This window comes from Pseudophryne corroboree, chromosome 1, assembly GCF_028390025.1.
Source record: "Pseudophryne corroboree isolate aPseCor3 chromosome 1, aPseCor3.hap2, whole genome shotgun sequence".
Taxonomy (NCBI): domain Eukaryota; kingdom Metazoa; phylum Chordata; class Amphibia; order Anura; family Myobatrachidae; genus Pseudophryne; species Pseudophryne corroboree.
In genome coordinates this window covers 521509458-521531190 of record NC_086444.1, presented here as the reverse complement: position 1 = coordinate 521531190, position 21733 = coordinate 521509458, and the positions used below count along the sequence as shown (strand labels likewise).

At 40.1% G+C, this 21733-nt stretch overlaps 1 protein-coding gene across 8 annotated transcripts in view; it reads left to right on the top strand.

Moving 5' to 3' along the window:
- RFX3 (regulatory factor X3) overlaps positions 1-21733 on the top strand; it is a 522624-nt gene that overhangs the window by 456039 nt on the left and 44852 nt on the right. For all 8 annotated transcript variants that reach the window (XM_063913967.1, XM_063913966.1, XM_063913963.1 and 5 more), the window contains 2 exons: positions 8698-8879; positions 11271-11390. In XM_063913967.1, coding sequence (XP_063770037.1) covers positions 8698-8879; positions 11271-11390 — 302 coding nt within the window. The remainder of the gene's footprint in view (positions 1-8697; positions 8880-11270; positions 11391-21733) is intronic.

Sequence of the window (21733 nt, the reverse complement as noted above, 5' to 3'; positions counted from 1 at the left end):
TGGAATACCACAGGGTTCTGTGCTGGGGCCACTATTGTTTAATATATTAATGATTTAGGAGTAGGACTAGAAAGCACAGTGTCAATTTTTGAAGACGATACTAAAATATGTAAGGTAACCAAGGGTAGTCAGATGTGGAGTCTCTTCAGATCGATTTATTTAAACTGAAAGTTTGGGCAATGAAATGGTGTATCAGGTTTACTGTTGAAAAATGTCAAGTTATGCACTTTGGGACTAACAATAAACAGGCAACCTACCAATTAAATGGGGAAAAAATAGGGGAAACTGTATTAGAACAGGATTTAGGGGTGCTCATTGATAGTAGATTTAGCAGCAACACACAATGTCAATCTGTTGCAACAAAGGCAAATAAGGTCTTAGCATGCATTGTAAGGGGAATTGAGACAAGGGATGAGAGCGTAATCCTGCCACTGTACAAATCATTGGTATAACCACATCTAGAGTATTGTGTACAGTTCTGGGCACCACACTATAAAAAAAGACATATTAGAACTTGAAAAGGTTCAGAGGCGAGCTACCAAAATGATTAAGGGGTTGGAGACACTGGACTATGGGGGTCATTCCGAGTTGTTCGCTCGTTGCCGATTTTCGCTATACTGCGATTAGTCGCTTACTGCGCATGCGCAAGGTTCGCAGTGCGCATGCGCTTAGTTATTTTACACAAAAGTTAGGTATTTTACTCACGGCATAACAAAGCTTTTTCATCGCTGTGCTGATCGTAGTGTGATTGACAGGAAGTGGGTGTTTCTGGGCGGAAACTGGCCGTGTTATGGGAGTGTGCGGAAAAACGCAGGCGTTCGAGTTGCAAAACACAGGAGTGGCTGGAGAAACGGGGGAGTGGTTGGGCAAACGCTGGGTGTGTTTGTGACGTCAAACCAGGAACGAAAAGGACTGAGCTGGTCGCAATGGCTGAGTAAGTCTGGAGCTACTCAGAAACTGCTAAGAAATTTCTATTCGCAATTCTGCTAAGCTAAGATACACTCCCAGAGGGCGGCGGCTTAGCGTGTGCAATGCTGCTAAAAGCAGCTAGCGAGCGAACAACTCGGAATCACCCCCTATGAGGAGAGGCTTTCTAGGTTAGATATGTTTTTTACACTACAAATGAGACGACTAAGAGGAGATATCATGGGAGTTGTTTACATAGAGACCTCTACACAAAACGTGCGGGTACCCGCTAAGGCTTGAGGAGAAGAAATTTTGTACATTCTTCATTGTAAGGCCAATACGCATATGGAATACACTGCCAAACAAAGTTGTAATGGCGGTCTCAGTCAATGCGTTTAAAAATGGGTTAGACAAATTTGTAACCGAAACAGATATACAAGGATATAGCCTTTAACCTAAATAGATTAGGGAATGCAATATAATTCAGGTTGAACTTGATGGACTACTAGTCTTTTTTCAACCTCACCGACTATGTTACTATGTTACATGTAGATTGTGGATGACTGAGTCTGTATGTGGCGCAAAACAACTTGTATTTGAAAAAAGCTGCGGCTGCTACATTGTAACACTTTGCATACAGATTCAGAGACTCAGTCATATATCAAATTAATCAGCACAGTCTCCTTGTGCATCTTAGTCGGATTGCGTTGCGAATAAGATGCTTTTTATACAAAAAAAGAAGAAAAAAGATGCCCAACACTAGAAGGTTCTCACATGATTTGGCATACCAAGAGGGGCTGTTTGGCGTGACTGTAAAGACGTACAGTATAAGGACATATCTGTACATGCCATATGTTACAATTTTATAGATATTAGTGGTGTTAAAGCTAGTGTTAAAGACTTCTAACAGTGGAGGTTATTCAGATCCTGTAGCAAGTGCTACGCGATGCACAATGTACCAATTATCAGTACTTTGCGCATATGTAGGACCCATTCTGCACATGTGCGAAGGATCCTGTGATATAGCAGGCACCCCGGCATCAGACTGTCAGTGATTAACAGTCTTATGCTGTTTTAAGGGTGGGGAAGGCGTGGCGAAGGGTTCCGTTTAGGAAAGCTAAGGCATGTCGCTGCTATTTAGGGAGAGGGAAGAAGTCAGGGATCTCTGCCGTTAGACAGAGATTACCTGGTCTCTGCGATGGGTGGCTTGCTCTTCACCTTGGGTGCTGCATGCCGCCCAATGGTGGGTGAGTGATCCGATGCTGCGTTCTAGGAAGCAGGTCAGATCATTAGAGCAGCAGGAGGTGTCTGCTTGTAATAGACGCCTCATGGTACATTAACATATATCGCTATCACTGCTGCTTCCTAGGATGCACCTCCTACCACATTTGAATAAGGCCCAGTGTGCATATGAATGCTTATTCAGGTGCGGTTGTTCTTGCTGCTGTTGCTATATTTTGCCGTATGCAATTGCGATTATATGCTAATATGGACCGAAGTTAACCTGAGCGTAGGGATGCCCACTGCTATCACATAATTTCGGTCTGATGGCATAAAACTGCTGATACATCGGTACCATTGTTGCAAATTGGGTTATGTCGGAGAGTCTTGAGTGTCTCTGAAGACGCACAGGCTGAGTTGCTCTCCCAGGATGCTGAGGGCTCTCCAGTAGCAAGTAAGATCACTACTGCTAATTTATGCACGCCTACAAAATGGCGTTAATGATTTATGAAAACAATATTTTCATGTACCATGAACCCTGCACCAACCGCCACCAGGGGTACTGCGAATAGCCCCACACTTTGTGTCCCCCTGCTGTGGCATTACGCCCTCCCCCTTCCTTCTCACTCGGCTGGTTCAGCCCAATGCTGGATATTGGAAAGTCACTGGGACCCCACGCCGGTTTTTCCACCCAGTTTTCCAGTACCAGACCAGACTGAGAGGTCCAGGACTGTTATGATTTTTTTTTGGGGGGGGGGGACCTTACAAATTATTTTTTTATTTTTTTAATTAACCACTTTACTGTTTGACACAGATAGCCTGTACAAATCATACAGATTTTCTGCAGGTTCTAGCCGTTTTCACAAGAAGATCCTTAGTAAATCTGGGATTTCTATTGCTGTCTGTGAAAAGGATACAATGTTTGGTCTTGTGGGCTATTATCATCAAAGATATTTTTCATGCAAATTTCCCATCAGTTTTGCCTTTAGTTAATCTCTGATTTACAAAATCAATGGGATATCTCAGAAAAGCACCAAATTGATCAAAAGCAACCTCTTGTAAATTTTGCAGTTATTGTCTTGTGTTAGGTCCTCTCCATTAGCAGGAGTGATATACATATATGTACACATACTGTACGTATGTATGTACATACATACATACATACATACATACACTCACAGCATTTCTCCTAGACACTCTGCCCCTTATGTACAGATAAATAACTATAGGATGTACGTACGTACGTACGTACGTACGTACGAGGTATTTGGCAATATTAGTATTCTCTATATATGTAGAATGATTAACACAAAAAAAGATACAGTAAGTTAGTATTTTTTAATATACATCTTGCACAATTCAGTCTAGTAATTGGTTGTGAGATAATTATTTAGCATGAATCAATCCACTATGTATAAAGCAGAAGCAGGCTTATGTGTCCCTCGCTTAGACCAAGCTGGACAGCCATGCTGTAAGTTCCCTGCCATTGCTGTAAAGCTTATTTCATAAAGATGTACAGTATAAGGCAACATGGTCATATCAGTGTTGTTTAGGAGATCCTGTGTTTGCTACCATTTACAGTACATTACTCCAGTAACCCTCTTTTACAACAAGCAGAATATCAATGGAACATACTCTATACGTGCTCGTCACAAAAGAAAGGCTCTTTGGCCATATTAATAGCAAGCATCACCTGCATTGTGTTTTTGTACAAAACAACATGAAATCTAAATGCAGAAGCCAAGACTCTTTGATCTTGATGTTCTATTCTTGTGTACTCGAGTTCTGTACACCTGGGACCAGAGCCCTTCTGCAGCTGAAGGAAACCTCAGAGTGACTATTATATTTTGTGTATTTATAATTGGTTTTCTCATTCAGCAAACCCTATCAATGCGCCCTTATTTTGTTTAGCCCTTGTTTTTTCCTCTTATTTGAATTTAATTATCTTTCATTCCCTCCATTATCTAGTATATTTTTCATCCTTTGTTTTTCTTCCGAAAATGTTGTTCAAGGTGTGGTTGTTGTTATTATTATTATTATTATTGTTTTCTTTTATTTGTAAGGCATCACAAAGGGGCCCACAGCACCTTACAAAGTATATACACATATACAGTATGAACAAAAGTGACCTACAGTACAGAGCATTGCAGCACATGAGCAAGGTTTATAAATATTACTGAATCAGCAGACGTAATACTCAAATAAGCAGTGAGGCGTCCAAACCAAAATGTGTGGTGCCATTGTAGGCAGTGGGGAGGAGATGATTGTATGTGTGGGAAGGAAAGCACATCAGGGAAGAGGGCCCTGCTCGTGGGAGCTTCACAGTCTAAAGCATGGTCTATACAAAAAATCATACAGACGAAATATGCAGAAATATGGCTTAAAACCCATTCAATTAGGATCATAGCGCCAAGTACCATACAACTTTGTATGCAGGTGCTACAAATCTATATTATTTTGTTCTAGATTGTTTTCACAATTGTTTTGCAAGTGCATATTTTGTCATATTTTGTAATTTTACTCAAAAATTAAATGTTTTGAATTTGTTCTTATTTGTTGAAAGTAATTTTATTAAACATCCAATCTCTGAAAATCCGATATGCAAATTCTTTGTTCTTTCAATTTGTGATCATCCACCCACAGTCTCTTCTGACTCTCTCTCTCTCTCTCTCTCTCTCTCTCTCTCTCTCTCTCTCTACTTGGAACATTAGGTCAATGTAAATACAGGTTTCAGCTACATAAGAAATTTATTTTGTAAAGTAGGAGTCCTTCACGTGCTATGGGGGAGTGAAGTTAAAAATCAATGGAAATCATTAATATATAGTTGGTATTTTGGAGCAGTTATATTGCTTTCACTCCTAAAATCAGAACTCTTATTTACCTGTAAAGCTAATGTAGAACAGCATGCTAAGTTTATAAGCCAATGCAAACCTTTTTTACTTATTGTCTGTATGATACACAGTAACAGTAATAAATGTAGATTTAATTGTATATTTCTATAAATTGTTCATGATTGTCATGTATTAGTGTTTAGTGATCCAGCAATTCTCATTACCTTATACTGTTATATATTCAATTTTTTTTGCAAGGCTTTTGCATTAGAGAAAAATAGAAACCCCATACTATATTCAAAGGATGATATTCAACTTTTGACTTTATGATCAAGTGATCATGGTTCCACTGTGATTTCTAGTTTATACTAATGGGTATATTATGCAATATACAGTACAGTTAGGTCATATTAGGACATTGACACAATTTCATAATTTGGGCTCTGTACACCACCACAGTGCTTTTGAAATTAAAGAATGAACATGCAATTAAAGTGCAAAATGTCAGCTTTAATTCACAGAGTTAAACAAACATATTGTATGAAATGTTTAGAAACTGCAACCATTTTTATACACGGACCCGTCTTCAGGGGCTCAAATTTAATTGGAAAGCATTAACAAAATCATAAATAAAATGTTAATTTGTAAGACTTTGTTGGTAACACTTTGTAGACAATAACTGCATGAAGCCCATGGATGTCAGCAAATGCTGGAATTTCTCCTTTGTTATGCTTTGCCAGGCCTTTTACTGCAGATGTCTTCAGTTATTGTTTATTCGTGGGTCTTATTGCTTAAAGCTTTGTCTTAAGCAAGTGAAATGCATCCCGGCGGTGATAGACTCACAAGCCTTCCCCATATGTTCCCCCCCACCCCCATCATTCTTGTACAGGTTGATCTTCATTTCATTTATCCAAAGAATGCTGTTCCTGATCTGGACTGGCTTTTTTAGATGTTTTTTGACAAAGTCTAATCTGGCGTTTCTATTCTTGAGGCTTATGAATGGCTTGCACCTTGTGGTGAACCCTCTGTATTTGCTCTCTTGAAACCTTTTTATAGTAGTCCTGGATAATGATATGCCTACCTCCTGGAAAGTGTTCTTCACTTAGATGGATGTTGTAGAGTGGTTTTTTGTTGTTGTTGTTGTTGTTTTTTACATTTAATGAAAATATTTCTTTAGATGAAAAAAAAATGTTTGTTTATTTTTTTTGTAAATATAGTAGCTCCGAACTACCCCTAAATCACCTTTTTTCTCCTTTTTTTTTTGGGCATTTTTTTTATTCCATTGTAATTAAAGAAAATTCTGAAGCTTTTTACATCATTTTACTTTTTAAAAAAAGCTCAAATCAGCCATTTACCTTTTAAAAGCACCCAGTACTTTCCTTATGATCACTAACAACCTTATATAAGGTCCTGCTAACAAAGTTGTGACTTTTTTGGGGGTCCAGAAAGGTCTTCCCAGTTTTTTATGTTCTTTTCCTAGTTTTCTTTTTGGACACGATTTGCACTACCTCGCTGTTAGTCGTGTCCAATTACTTTTGGTTCCTTCAAAAAGAGGGGACTACTTATTAAACAGCTGCAGTTCCTAAACCCTTCCTTGGATGTGAATACCGTTAAATTAAATCTGGTAGTCTGCACTTTAAAACCACAATCACTATATAACTGTAACTGAAATATGTTTCAGTAACCAGCTAAAATAACGAAATAGTGTCAGTGTCCAAATCTATATGGACCTACTATAACTGTATGAAATGAAAACATACTGATCATTCACTTATCTACCTATTGACTTTTCTTCCATCTGGTGGCTTCAGGTTCTCGTATTCAAAACAGTGAATTATTGTCATGAAATAGATTACTTTCCCCTAGAACTTATGGATAAATTTGGGTTGACCTGTACAAGAGCACAGTAAAAGTAAATGCTTCCTCTAGAACAACAGAGGAAGGGACACTCCGTTATGGTAAAGGGTAATTACTGTATAGTCACTGTTTAGAGATTCTACAGTGGCAGGTTTTGTGGATATGTCTAATGGTTTTTCTCATCATTCCAACTGTATGATTCAAGCTGTATTTGAACAGAATGCCAGTGGCCAATGACTTCTTAAAGCTGGGTACACACCTATATGATGGTGCAACTTGGGCAATGTGATGTACAGTATTTTGCATCACCATACACAATGGCCCTCAATCCGAGTTGATCGCTCGCTAGCTACTTTTTGCAGCCGTGCAAACGCATAGTCGTCACCCACAGGAGAGTGTATTTTAGCTTTGCAAGTGTGCAAACGCGTGTGCAGCCGAGCGGGACGAAAAAGTTTTTGCCAGTTTCTGACTAGCTCTGGACTTACTCAGCCCTTGCGATCACTTCAGTCTTTTTGGTTCCGGAATTGACGCCAGACACCCGCCCTGCAAACGCTTGGACACGCCTGCATTTTTCCAAACACTCCCAGAAAACGGTCAGTTGACACCCACAAACGCCCTCTTCCTGTCAATATCCTTGCGATCGGCTGTGCAAATGGATTCTTCGTTAAATCCATCGCCCAGCAATGATTCACTTTGTACCAGTACGACGCCTGTGCGCATTGCGGTGCATACACGTGCGCAGTAGTAACCTGTTCGCTGTGCTGCGAAAAACAGCACTGAGCGATCAACTCGGAATGACCCCCTATATGCCATATGACAACGCAATATATCATTACATGCTTCATGTAACAGTACTACATCATCCATGGAATCATCCTGTTGGACGTGCAAAACATCCATTGGGACAATGCAAACACCCAATTCATGAAACCATGAATGGGGTGGATTTAATGGTCATAAGTTCCTTCGCCACTTAGATTGTAAACTTGTTTGGGTAGGGACATCATTACCTGGTATGTATTGTATGTATTATCCTTGTATGTAATTTGTTTGTGTCCTGTCATGATCTTCTCAATATGCACTGCTGTGTAATATGTGAGCACTTTATAGATAAGGTATAATATTATTATTATTATTATTATTATTTTATTTTTTTAATGATCATTGCTTTAGATTTCTGATTTACTTTGTTAGCTCTTTCAGTAAATACAAAGAAAACTGGAATCCATACTAACTGCCATAAAGCAATTGCAAATACAACCAGCTCTATGGTGCATATAATTATAAAACTAATGCCCACTAGGGGAAAGACGAAATTGGAAGCAGTTCCTGATAACTAGAGCAAAGAGATTAAATTGCCGATCTCCAGCTGTTTTTAAAAGAAAGCAATTGCACTTTCTAGTATTATTTTAATTCAAAATCTGTACTTGTAATGGCAATGTAAGATCAATTGTTTTTTTAGTCATTTTATTGCTCATTTTAGTCCTTTATTAGTTGAAGTCTTTAAGCAGCCACTTTGTACAATATTTAGAACGTGCTTTTACATTTCTGGTTTGCATTGTTTACACATTTTGAAAGCAACTAAGGGAAGAAGCATGATTGCAGTTTGTGATGTGTTTTGTGGCACAGTGCAAATCAGTAAAGTGTGAGCAGCTCTAACTAAATAGTTTTCACTCAGAAGTAAACATTAATATAGAAAATGATCTTGTTGCGGTTATTGAGGAGGGCAGATATTTTGTCAAAATTTTGTGCCAAGCGCAGGGTACTTTTTCAGAACCGTGTTGTGCCGTAATGTTCTGCTCATGTGGTTTATTAGTATGCTTGTATTTTTATAATGTTGAGTAGAGTTTTTAATTGTGAGTATATATTTTTTGGGTTCTAGCTCCAGTGGTTGTTGGATAACTATGAGACCGCTGAAGGAGTGAGTCTTCCCAGAAGTACTCTTTACAATCATTACCTTAGACACTGTCAAGAGCACAAGCTAGATCCAGTCAATGCTGCATCCTTTGGAAAACTTATCCGCTCCATATTCATGGGACTCCGAACAAGAAGGCTGGGGACTAGGTTAGTACGGATGCCAGCTATTACTGTTACTGAGAAATTATGAATTATTGCCAGTGTATAGATCCTACTGAATCTTTTGTCTCTTTTTGAAAACCCGTAAATCAGACCATAAAACATTTGAGCAGCGGTACTTAACTTTTTCAACTTGATGAAAATACTGTATACCAGTTTATATGTACAATATATATTCTGCTCAGTCATAAAGAATGTGGTTTACTAATGTATATTGGTAAAAATACATGCATGTCTTTAATGTCTAGAAATGATGGATCAGAATTACAATGTAAGACAGCATTGGAGATTGGTGTATTTGGTTAGAGAGGAGAAATTGTTATCCCACACACTGCACAAAGTCTACCGATTCTCTACATTGCTTGTTAAGAACAGAAATACAGTTGCCTATTGTTTTCGTCACGGTCTACAGCACAGGTTCTCAAACTCGGTCCTCAGGACCCCACACGGTGCATGTTTTGCAGGTCTCCTCACAGAATCACAAGTGAAATAATTAACTCCACCTGTGGACCTTTTAAAATGTGTCAGTGATTAATTAATACACCTGTGCACCTGCTGGGTTACCTGCAAAACATGCACTGTGTGGGGTCCTGAGGACCGAGTTTGAGAACCACTGGTCTACAGTATGCTGTACACAAAATATAGCTATTCTTAGCAATGGTTTGTAGTGAACCCTAGTTCCTATATATTCTAATTTTCCAGTCAGTCCTCTACTTTTACCAGAGTTTGTTTCCCTATAATGCAGAATCTCTATTAACCTTTCATTAATTATATTAGGTTCCTGTATTTATATTATGGTGTTTGGTACAAAGTTCAAGTCACACTGTTTGCTCACAAAAAAAACACACAAGATAAAAGAAACAATTATCTTACTCCTAAAGCTAGTCTCCTTTTGGGTGCCAGCGACCCGATTCTGGGGGTCATTCTGAGTTGATCGTAGCTGTGCTAAATTTAGCACAGCTACGATCATCTTCTCTGACATGCAAGTAACAGCAGAGAAGCAACAAGCACAGGGCTAGTCTGCCCCGCATGTCAGTATCCCCCCCCCCCCTCCTCTCCGCACAAGTGCAGAAGCATCGCAGCCGGGAGATGGTCGTCGCTGCCCCCTCCTGCTCAGCGACCGCCTTTGCCTGTCAATCAGGCAGAGGCGATCGCTAGGGACCGACGGCCTTCGGCCATCCAGCATGCGCCGGCGCACTGCGGCGTCGGCGCTTGCGCAGTTCCGACCCGATCGCTACGCTGCAATAAACTGCAGCGAGCGATCGGGTCGGAATGACCCCCTCTGTGCGGTAATATGCTAATGCCAAAGGAGGCATCTTGTGTAAATAGCCTCCTGCCATCTTGTGTGATCTGCTTCTGCGTCCAAAGATGCAACATCGGATCCCTCTGCGTGACACTGGCCATCTGAGTAGCCCTCAGGTTATTTAGACTAACTGGGAAATTCATGTTGCTGAAGCCATTGAAGCTGCTCCAAGAAAGCAGCCACTGGCTACAGCACACCCCTAAACGTCTGAGACGTCCCTGTTTTCTGCAACGCTGCCTGATCCCGCTCCCAAACCCCGGCATACTGCAGCATTTGAAGCACTGCTAGCAACATCACAGCCCCAGATCGGCACATGTTGGCTTCTGTACATCTCGGAACCAAATTTGTGAAATCACATATATAATGTTAAACATTTCTGATAACCTCATCATTCTGGATGATTTGGAAAAACGCTCTTCGGAGATATTTATTGCAGTTGGATAACTGGAGCAGAGTGTATAGTACTTGTTTTGGAATTCAAATGTATTAAGAAAATTAAGGAGTGTTGAAAGCTCAAGCACCACAGGGCATTATTTAAAGTATTAATTACTGATTTTATTATCATTTATGCATTTCCATATACTAAGAGGATTTTATATAAACCATTTCAAATGCTTATAATATATAACTTCTAGAAATCAGATTACTAGTTTCATAAGAAGTTTAAATACAAATCCAAACCACCTGTCTTACATAACATCCAGTCAGTCCTGCCACGTTTTATTTCAAATAAGATCTACTAACTCTCCTTTCTGTTATGAAATAAATACAATCCCTGGGTCGGGCAATTATGATTAACTTGCTTTTTTGTCAAGCTTTCATGCTGACAGTAAGTATTTATTAGTAGATTATAAAATTGATCCTAATCATACTCTGTATAATTAGAATTATGCATAATGCATTATTGTGCAGTTTAAGTCCCAGTTTACAATTCTTTGCATATCTACTAATAAATACCATTTTTGGAAGTATGGAAATATGCATGTATAAATGCGCAAATTACTGTATAATAATATATGTTTATCATACTTCTCTTGCTGGAAAGATTTATATTCAGTACTTCTCTTTTTTAAAAGGGGTAACTCCAAATACCATTATTATGGGATTCGTGTCAAGCCAGATTCCCCTCTTAATCGGTTACAAGAGGACATGCAATATATGGCTATGAGACAGCAACCCATGCAACAGAAACAGAGGTAAGTAGCATCAATGTAGTGTCTACTGTGTAAGCCAGGGGTGCAGCAGTCATCTGTTTTATGTATAGTTTATAGACTTTTGACAGTGTACTATTTGTGCAGGTTGGTGTTTAACTACCCTGATAGCCATTAAAGGGATCAGTATGGTATCCAGCAAAGGTTAGTATACCGATATCGGCATCCATAAGGGTGGAATGCTGGCAGGGGGGTGAACGCAGCGCAGCCCCTTGCGGGCTCGCTATGCTCGCCATGCTGTGGACTCAGTGCAGGTTCTATTCTCCCTCGATGGTTGTCATGGACACCCATAGAGGGGGAATCACCTACCTCGTCGGTATACCGGCGGCGGTATGGTGCCCCAGTCGGGATCCCAGTGGCAGTATTGTGACAGCCGGGATCCCGACGAGTGGTATACCGAGCGCATACCCCATTCAAATAAATAAAGACCTATTTTATCAGGACAAGTTACTTTTCTTTTATACCATTTTAATAAGAACTTAATGGTTTACATACTAACCCGATGGTTGGGGAACTCGCATGCGCATGTTCAGAATGACTTCCTAGACCTGGCAGATTTGTTTTGACAGCCAGTCTGATGGTCATGATGGTGATTCAATTCTGCGTCTTCAGATGCAGGTCTCGGATCGCAGATGCTGGCAGGAGGCATCTTTTTCCTACAGACGCGTCCTGCAGAATTAGCATATTGGTTATACGGTTTTGCACAGTCGCTTCCCTGCAGCTGTGCAATGCTGTACATATTGGAATCAGGCCTATAAAACATGAAACAGTTTGCATGGTATTTAGAAAGTCATAAAGTGAAAAATAAAACCTACGGTTGTAAAGGGGTTTAGCACTCACTGCATGTTGGCCCCAGTTCTGGCGATTCCGAGATCAGAAAGATTCCCAGTCTTATTTAAAAAGACAAATTAGTAAAAGCTATAATTAATATAGACTTAGGAGCGCAACATTAAAATACATTTTTAATCAATAAAAAATACATACATATAATACATAAAAAGCAAACCACTGCCTCAATAGCGTTCTGTCAGTTAAATCACTTGAAATTAGTACTGTGCAATTATTATTTACCATGCATCTCAAACATCAGTTCAATTCTAGGATGAAAATATAAGTTTGTCCACCAATATGATTATAGCTCCGCGCTATGCTCCACCTCCAATATATAATTTTCCCCAGAGCTAGGGATGGATGAATTATAAATGCCTTGATCAAGTCTTTTCAGACGTAGATCATTTGGTAATGAGTCTATCACTTGTGCATGTGAGAGCAATGCTAATACTCACAGCTCAAACGAGTATAGCACACCAGTTTGTAGTGTTGTGGTTGCAGCGGTTGGTTTAGCCAAGTGCAAAGGCTCCCATCAGCTGTGGTGTATAGCGCACCGCTGATCTCTCAGTATAGACAGGATCACAAATGCTGGTGTCCAGACAGTGTAGCTTGCAGGAAGGAGGGCGCCGCCAAGGTGGATGTACAATTCAGATGAGATGCAATCAAGGTATTTTCAAGATGACAGAATCGCCGTATAGAGAACCTTGACGCGTTTCTCTGCTGTTACGGTATAGCAGTTTTCTCAGAAGGTATGTGACACTGCTGGTAGTCCAGGTATTTATCCCCTGAGTCCACCAATCGGAGCTAGTGCTCAATTACTATAGCAGGTGCTACTAATCACAGGTATTTAGTGGCAGCAAAGTATAAAACAGGTTAATAACCAGTAATAATCATAATTAAATGGATAAATAAATAAAGAACAATTTATACACCCTCCTTTAGGTGCATTATGGCATCGCTATAAGGATACAAGTATCTATGCATATACTTAAGGAAAATGGAGTAAGTACTTAGTACTTACTCCATTTTCCTTATGTATATGCATAGATACTTGTATCCTTATAGCAATGCCGTAATGCACAAGTTATAGACTCATTACCAAATGATCTACGTCTGAAAACACTGGATCAAGGCATTTATAATTCATCCATCCCTAGCTCTGGGGAAAATTATATATTGGAGGTGGAGCATAGCGCGGAGCTATAATCACATTGGAGGACACACTTATATTTTCATCCTAGAATTGAACTGATGTTTGAGATGCATGGTAAATAATAATTGCACAGTACTAATTTCAAGTGATTAAACTAACAGAACGCTATAGATTATTGTTGCAGTGGTTTGCTTTTTATGTATTATATATATATGTTTTTTTTATTGATTAAAAATGTATTTTAATGTTGCGCTCCTAAATCTATATTAATTATAGCTTTTACTAATTTGTGTTTTAATGGTAATAATCCACATTACCCAGTAGGAGCTGCAAGGTTAATTGATTGATCAGCAATTAATTATATATTTTTATAATATAATATATTAAACATTATATGACATGCCAAAAGTCATACATGCATTTGTATCATCTCGTTTAGACTACTGTAATGCCCTCTACCTTGGTCTACCAGCAAAAGAATTGCAACGCTTACAGCTGGTGCAAAACACAGCTGCCAGGCTATTAACCAACCAGCCCCGTTCTAGCCACATAACACCCATCCTCTACTCCCTTCACTGGCTGCCTGTAAGATGGCGAATCATCTTCAAGATTGGCTTACTGAGTTTCAAAGCATTACATGACCAAGGCCCAAGGTACCTGAAACAGCTGCTGACCCCATACTGCCCCACTCGATTACTGCGATCTGTAGATGAAGGACTTTTAGCAGTACCTAGAATATACCGTAATTCATCTGGGGGTCGAGCTTTCAGTCATGCGGCTCCAACTCTATGGAACTCACTTCCCCGCACAGTGCGAGAGGCCCCAACTATAGAATCCTTCAAAAGTAGACTCAAGACTTTTCTGTTTACTCAAGCATTTCCATAGTGTCCCTTTTAGTATCTTCATGCTTCTGTATTTTATGAAAATGTACTTCATTATTTTCTGTACTATATTATGCTATGTATCTGTTAAGCGCCTTGAGTCCTATTGGAGAAAGAGCGCTATATAAATAAAATTATTATTATTATTATCTATATATTTTTGCGCCTGATCAAAATATAGAGGGAAAACTCCCTGTATTTGTTAGTTGCTTATTTAAGAAGAGGGAGAAACTCTTTCCTGAGTCCAAAGAGCAGTCAGATTACACAGTGATTTCAGGTGACAGCAACCAAATGTTATGCCATAAAGTATCTGCTGTAGAAGTTACAGTTCTGAAACGTTATAAAGGGATCCTTTACATACTGTACTTTGCACAAGAGGTAGTCTTCAGAAGTCAAGTAGAAGAGTTGTTATTACTGCATTAGATTGTTCTTTTCTCCACCTACATTGTAAAAGGAAATATTCACTATGGTTGAGCTGAAAATGTACAAGGGTATTTATTCTTAACTATATACCGAAGTGACGTGTGGTAAGGTAAATTGCTGGGGAGGCATATATGGGGATGGGTCTGTCTCACCTCTTACTCACTGTAACTCTCCCCCACTACACTAAGCTACAGTGTCCATTAAGTTTCCTATCTGCTTCCCTGTGTCTTCTCTTGCTGCTGCTGACTGAGCGCTGACTACAGTGCACTTCCTGGTCACATGACACATCCAAGTGTCCATCAGTGCACAAGGCCTGCCCCCACACTCAGAGGCATGCCTCTATTAGCTCCATTTCTGTGCAGTTTTAGGAATGACCAGTAGGTACTAAAATATCCATATATGTACTCATCTCAGTATTGCCCCACCCTTTAATGAAATCCTGGTCTTTCCCCACTCCTGACTTATGTGCTACATATAGACCATACAAATCAATGAGGCTCATGCTCAGGATGGAATTTTCTCTCATAAAAGGCGCACATAAAAATAACACATTTATCCACATATGCTGAGGCATGTGCACTGAAAAATGTGTGCAGGCTGCAACAGTAGATTATGCAGCTGGTGTATGGCTTAAATATACATTTATAGTGTATTTGGGCCAAATTTGCATTGCTTGTGAAGTACGCATTCACTGTTGGGTTTCAATAAAGCTGTAGAAAAATCTCTAATGTAGCAGGATTACCTCTTCAGGGAGTATCCTATTAGCAACGGTAATTTTTTTGTCAGAAACGAAAAAACGGATTGATATCTCGATTTTAGCCCAATAGTCATTATCGGGCTATCCAATTATGGCTCGTTTGTTTCAGATGAAAAATGTCCAGTTTTCGTCTGAAAACACATGGGGTCCGGGATAAGATCTCAGACTCGTGTTATTGTGGCTCTAATGGCTGGCTATCGGGGATTATGCTTTGCATAAACCCTGGTAAGTGCGGGTATCGAGGCTAATTGGATAGCTCTCTGCAAATCTATTAGCTACGGAATATCACCAGGGCTAATTGGATACCACCCTTTATGTGCAAAAAATAAAAAAATAGTTAAAACACAAAAATCAACACAATATACGCACATATAAAACAAGAAACCACTTATGCTCTTTAGAGAGGAATATGCAATCAGCCAATCAAAAACAGTCAGGTAGTATTAGCGACTGTTACCATTATTAGGGTGTATTTACACCTGCCTGGTGCACCTACAAATCATACATCTTGGACAGGCTTATGTACTTCTCTATGTCAGTGTCAGTCTGTATCTGTTAGCAATTATGCAAAGACTTCCATACTACATATACATATCAGTCCACTATTTCCCTCACCTTAGCTCACCTCTCCAGGCACAAGTCTCATATGCATATGAAAGCATGTCTTTTCTGTTCAGAACAATATTACATTACGCTTTGCAAACTGGCATATATTTAACTTGGCATCAGTTCTAGATTGTATAAGGGAGAATACAGACCCCAAAATTGGAGTACTAGCATTTTGCTTTGTGCTGCCCACAGGCAGTAGATTTTTTATTTTTAACATTACAGTAGGTGAAGAAACCTTTTAAGATTTGGAACACAGAACAGCACTTAATAGATTTGTATTTTAAAGGCTCAGAAATTATTTTGTGCTTCCAGTCTTGGCTTTAAAATGCTCTTACTGGAAGTTCTTAATTAGGGTTTGCTGACTGTTCAGACGCCTTTCCATGTCAAAGCAGTGGGTGGACATTCATGCACATGTGGGCTGAGTTCTCCATAATTTCAGTGTAGGAGATTCACTATGCAGCCCCAGGGCATATTGTAGAAAGATGGAAATCATTAGGAAATGTTGTGCTAAGATTAGTTTTGTTAAATCATCTCAGAGACTACATGTTTAATGTTCATGCCTAGTGTGAGCTGAACTTAATTTTAGTTGTTTCACTCTTTATTCTGCTGCCCTAATAGCAATTACTATAAGATAAACAGCAAAGTATCAGCTTTGTCCTTTATCTAACCATTCTTTTAGTGCTCCATATATTCAAGGCATCACTCAGTCTCTTCCTTCTACCTAACATCATAATGTCGCAATCTATGGATCAGGTTTCATTAAATACAGACCTTTATCAATAAGTATAACAAACTCAGAGCTACGGGGCACCAGTCGCGGCTCCAGAGGTGGAGCTGCAGTGTAGTTCAAAATTTAAATAGGGGAGCCACACCAACTGCCACTCCAAACCCTGCCAAACATCAAAGGCCGGGACTTACTGGCAGTTGGTGTGGCTCCCCTATTTGAATTTTGTCCCACTGCGGGGCACACGGAGTGACTGGCCTCCACTTTCAAAGTCCCACGTGTATTTGTGGGTTTTTCTTTTACCCTTGGGCGTTACATGGATGCCCTTACAAAATTTTGCTGTAGGCCCACAAATGTTGAGTTACACTTTTGTTACACACCAATAACGGTGAAAATCTGTTTTATTCTTCCCGAAATGTTGAAATGATGGAGACGAGTAGTGCTGACCTGAGAGTGATCAGCATTTTTGTACTCTTACCAGCACTAAAGTGTAAGCTTTTGATACATTTTTGCATAACTATAACCTTTATGGATTAGTTGCCTACTTCTGAATTAGACGGAGACTTTCAAGACTACGGAAAGAGAAGACTTTTCTCCCCCAAAAGTGCTTACTTGCCTTCATAGTGAGCAGGCACATGCTGTTCTGTCACAAGCCGCATTCACCTCAGAGCCTCATACACATTACTCCTGTCCCTATGTGACTTTCCAATTATATCATCCAGTTACACCCTCTGCTTCATTTCATACGTCAACTCTGTACCACTTGGTGTACATGTATGAGAAGAATTAGGCAACAATGATTTATAGTGATGTCTTTTTTTTTAGTCTGTTTATGACTGGGTTATTTACTTAGTGACTGCACCATTGACGTGAGTTCTGCTGTTTAACATCCTGAGCTGTTCTGTCTTCAGTGCTGAAACGTTTGTGTTGTGGGAGTTGAAGACCCAAGTATAATAAATAATAAAGTGAGACAGACGTTCAGAAAAAGACAGTGTCAGTCACTTCTCATAGTCTAGTCAAACAAATGTCTGAAACTTTTAGCAAAGATTTTAAATAATCACTGCAATAACATTATATTTTTATTAACTTTACAGTATGTGGTTTCTAATGCCATTTTTAGTGAGTAAGTAAGGGTTTGCGATGGGATTAGCATGTGCAGTACAGAAAATGATGAAGATTTGAAATGAAAGTAAATGCATAATGCTAATTTAATATTTATAATCAACTGGGCATAGTTGAGGTTAACAATACATTTACATAGAAAATAGTATTTACAGTAGTTCAAGAGTTCCACTTAAAGCTGCAAATAAAATAAACACAAAGGGGGTAATTCTGAGTTGATCGCAGCAGCAAGTCTGTTAGCAATTGTGCAAAACCATGTGCACTGCAGGGGGGGGGCAGATATAACATTTGCAGAGAGTTAGATTTGGGTGGGTTATATTGTTTCTATGCAGGGTAAATACTGGCTGCTTTATGTTTACACTGCAATTTAGATTTCAGTTTGAATACACCCCACCCAAATCTAACTCTCTCTGCACATGTTATGTCTTCCCCTCCTGCAGTGCACATGGTTTTGCCCAACTGCTAACATTTTGCTGCTGCGATCAACTCAGAATTAGGCCCAATAGCTGTACAAAATGACACATTGTCTTGCCTTTGACAAGGAACAGGATCCCTATGCATGGCAATTTACCAGACACTTTCAAGGTATTATTGCATGGTCCTAGCTCTGGACCTGGGGCCTAATTCAGAGTTGATCACAGCAGCAAATTTGTTAGCAGTTGGGCAAAATCATGTGCACTGCAGGGGGGGGGGGGGGCGATATAACATTTGCAAAGAGAGTTAGATTTGGATGGGTGTGCGCAAACTGAAATTTAAATTGCAGTGTAAAAATACAGCAGCCGGTATTTACCCTGCACAGAAACAAAATAACCCACCCAAATCTAACTCTCTCTGCACATGTTATATCTGCCTCCCCTGCAGTGCACATGGTTTTGCCCAACTGCTAACAAATTTGCTGCTGCGATCAACTCTGAATTAGGCCCTTGATTCACAGATGTACGCATTCACAGCTGTGAATTTGTAACTAGATGTGCGAGAATATTCTAATGTCACAGATAGCTGCCTGGTAATGTATTGAGACACCCACCGGCGCTCAACTGCAAAAAAATTCAGATTTGTGTACTGTACATCTCTGAATTTAGGCCCTCTAATCAGTGAATATACCTATTCTTAAATTGATCGCGAGCCTTACCAGAGCTTATCCAGTCCTGGATGCAGGTTATACCTGTACACTATGTGAGGCAGTTGCAGTCCTCCCATAGGTGTCTCCTCAAATAATGCCACAATAAAAAAAAACAGCAAGTTCATGCAACAGATGACAGTTCCACTTAAAAAAGTAGTGTTGCAGCCTTCATTGTGTCCTCAGCAGTTGAGCCAGCTATTATATCTCCCAGCTGATCACTCTGCTTTGCTGCTTATTGCAAAGGCAGTTTACAACATAAAATCGACAACCCTGCAACTGAAAATAAAGAGTAGCAATTAGCAGTGTGTTTGGCATCAGCAGAGCCCAACAATGCGCAGATTGCTATGGAAACCCAAATACTAACTTTTTTGTAAATAAAGTGGAGTAAAGAGTGTTAGGTTTTTTTTGCCAAATAAACAACAGAGATCAGGTAACACTACAGCTCCCATTCTGCTGTAGAACTAAAAATACCATGCTGAGACATGTAGTTACATTATAGCTGAGTATTCTGCCTACCCATCCCCAGTTTGTGCGGGGTTCTCATGTTTTCCACTACCTTAAGTACCAAGGTGCAGGCTGCATCAGACCCCTAGCATTAAATGTGTGTGAAAGAATCCTGTCTACTGGCAAATATGGCAATAGATTGTTGGACAGAAAAGAGTTTTGGGGGGGGGGGGTATGCAGTTAGCTCCGGTAATCTTGGAGCTATTAATTTTGCCCCCCCCCCCCCTCCCTTTATTGAATTAAGGCCGTTTTCACCCGTTTTTTAATGAAATTTTCACCAGTGCCTTTTCACCTTTTTTGGCGAAAAATACCTCAAAATCTGCGAAAATGGCCTGTGTTTTTACCAGCGCAGGTGAGAAAACATGGATCCGCCAATCCACATGTATTTCGCTCCTGCTGAATGCTTAAAATGGCCCTGCTGTTGAATAGGGTGAATCCCCATTCGGCCTAAAAATAGAGGAAAGTCCAGTCTTTTCGCCTCAGCGAAAAAACGGACCTAACTGCATACCTTCCTTTGGGTCTTATTTCCCCGGTGTGAAAATGTATACAGTTATCGTCCCCACACTCTCTTAGGAAATAAGAGTAAAATGCATTCACCATTGAAAAACACAACTGTGTGCATATACAAAGTAAGATGCATGCACGTCTACACTCGTAGCATATGCAATAGGTTTATGTTGGATATACATTGGATTCATATTCACCCAATTTTTGCAAAAATTTGTTTGATAGAGAAATAGGCATTTGCTAAGGTGTTTGAATAATATGTGCAAAAAAACAAACAAAAACCTGAACGCAACAGATCTTGCTGAAATACACACACAAGCTATATAATATAAACACGAGCAATGAAGACAGCACCGATCAGCTATAGTGGTGAATCTGCTATAAGCCATAAACACCAGCCATCAGGCACCCACAATTGATGTGCCTGTAACAAGCGTACACGCATTTCTGTAAACATTGATGCTCAATACTGATAGTTTCACACTTATGGAGCTGTAGACGTTTTACCATGCATGTGCATTACTTTTACCCCTGTTTTCAGTTTGCCTGCTCTTATACTTCCACTTGAGCTTGCAGAACCTGGTTATGGGCATTTACGCACAAGAGGGCTAATTCAGATCTGATCGGTGCTGTGCGTGTTCACACAGCAGCGATCAGGCCTGATCTGCGCATGCGCCAGCGCCGCAGTGCACCGGCGCATGCCAGACAGCCAACGGCTGTCTTTAGCTAGCGATCGCCTCTACCTGATTGACAGGCAGAGGCAGATGCTGGACGGGAGGAGGCGGGACGGCGGCGTTAAGCTGCGTGCCGTCACACGCAGCTGCTGCGACCCGGGCAGCGACGAGTAGCTCACGGCCCGATGTGCGATGCTTTTGTACTTGTGCGACGGGGCAAAGAATGACATGAGGGGTGGGCTAGCCCTGTGCTGGTCGTCCCCCCGCATGTCAGTGTGCCTGATTGTAGCTGTTCTAAATTTAGCACAGCTATGATCAACTCTGATCACCCCCCAAGGTCAGTATGGTAGGGGTGTGTAGAGGTGATGACAACTGCATGTTTGTTCTGGATGTATTTATATGCTATATTTAAATGTATTTATGTATTACCAGTTATTTATATAGCGCATACATATTTTGCAGCACTTTGCAGAGGATATTTGGCCATTCACATCAGTCCCTGCTCCAGTGGTGCTTACAATCTATTTTTCCCTACCACATGTACACACACACACATACAAGCTAGGGTTAATTTTTGTTGGGATCCAATTAACCTACCAGTATATTTTGGAATTGTGGGAGGAAACCGGAGCACCCGGAGGAAACCCACGCAAGTACGGGGAAAATATACAAACTCCACACAGTTAGGGCCATGGTGGGAATCGAACCCATGACCTTAGTACTGTGAGGCAGTAATGCGAACCATTACACCACCCATACTGCCCTAAATTTTTAATTTAAAGATACATAAAGGTTACGTGCATGAATGCATTTTTGCCTAGGCACAAAATTTGCAATTTTATGTTTAACTGTAAATCAGGCCCTAAAATAGACGTTAACATTTCTGTGCTACATATCACTTGAGCCGTACTGTACCTGTTATTATCACCACCTTGTTTTCAGTATGGCACCCTCAGTGTATAGCTGCTATCAAAAATAAAATCGCTGTACACTGGTTAAACTTAACCGCTGTAACTATTG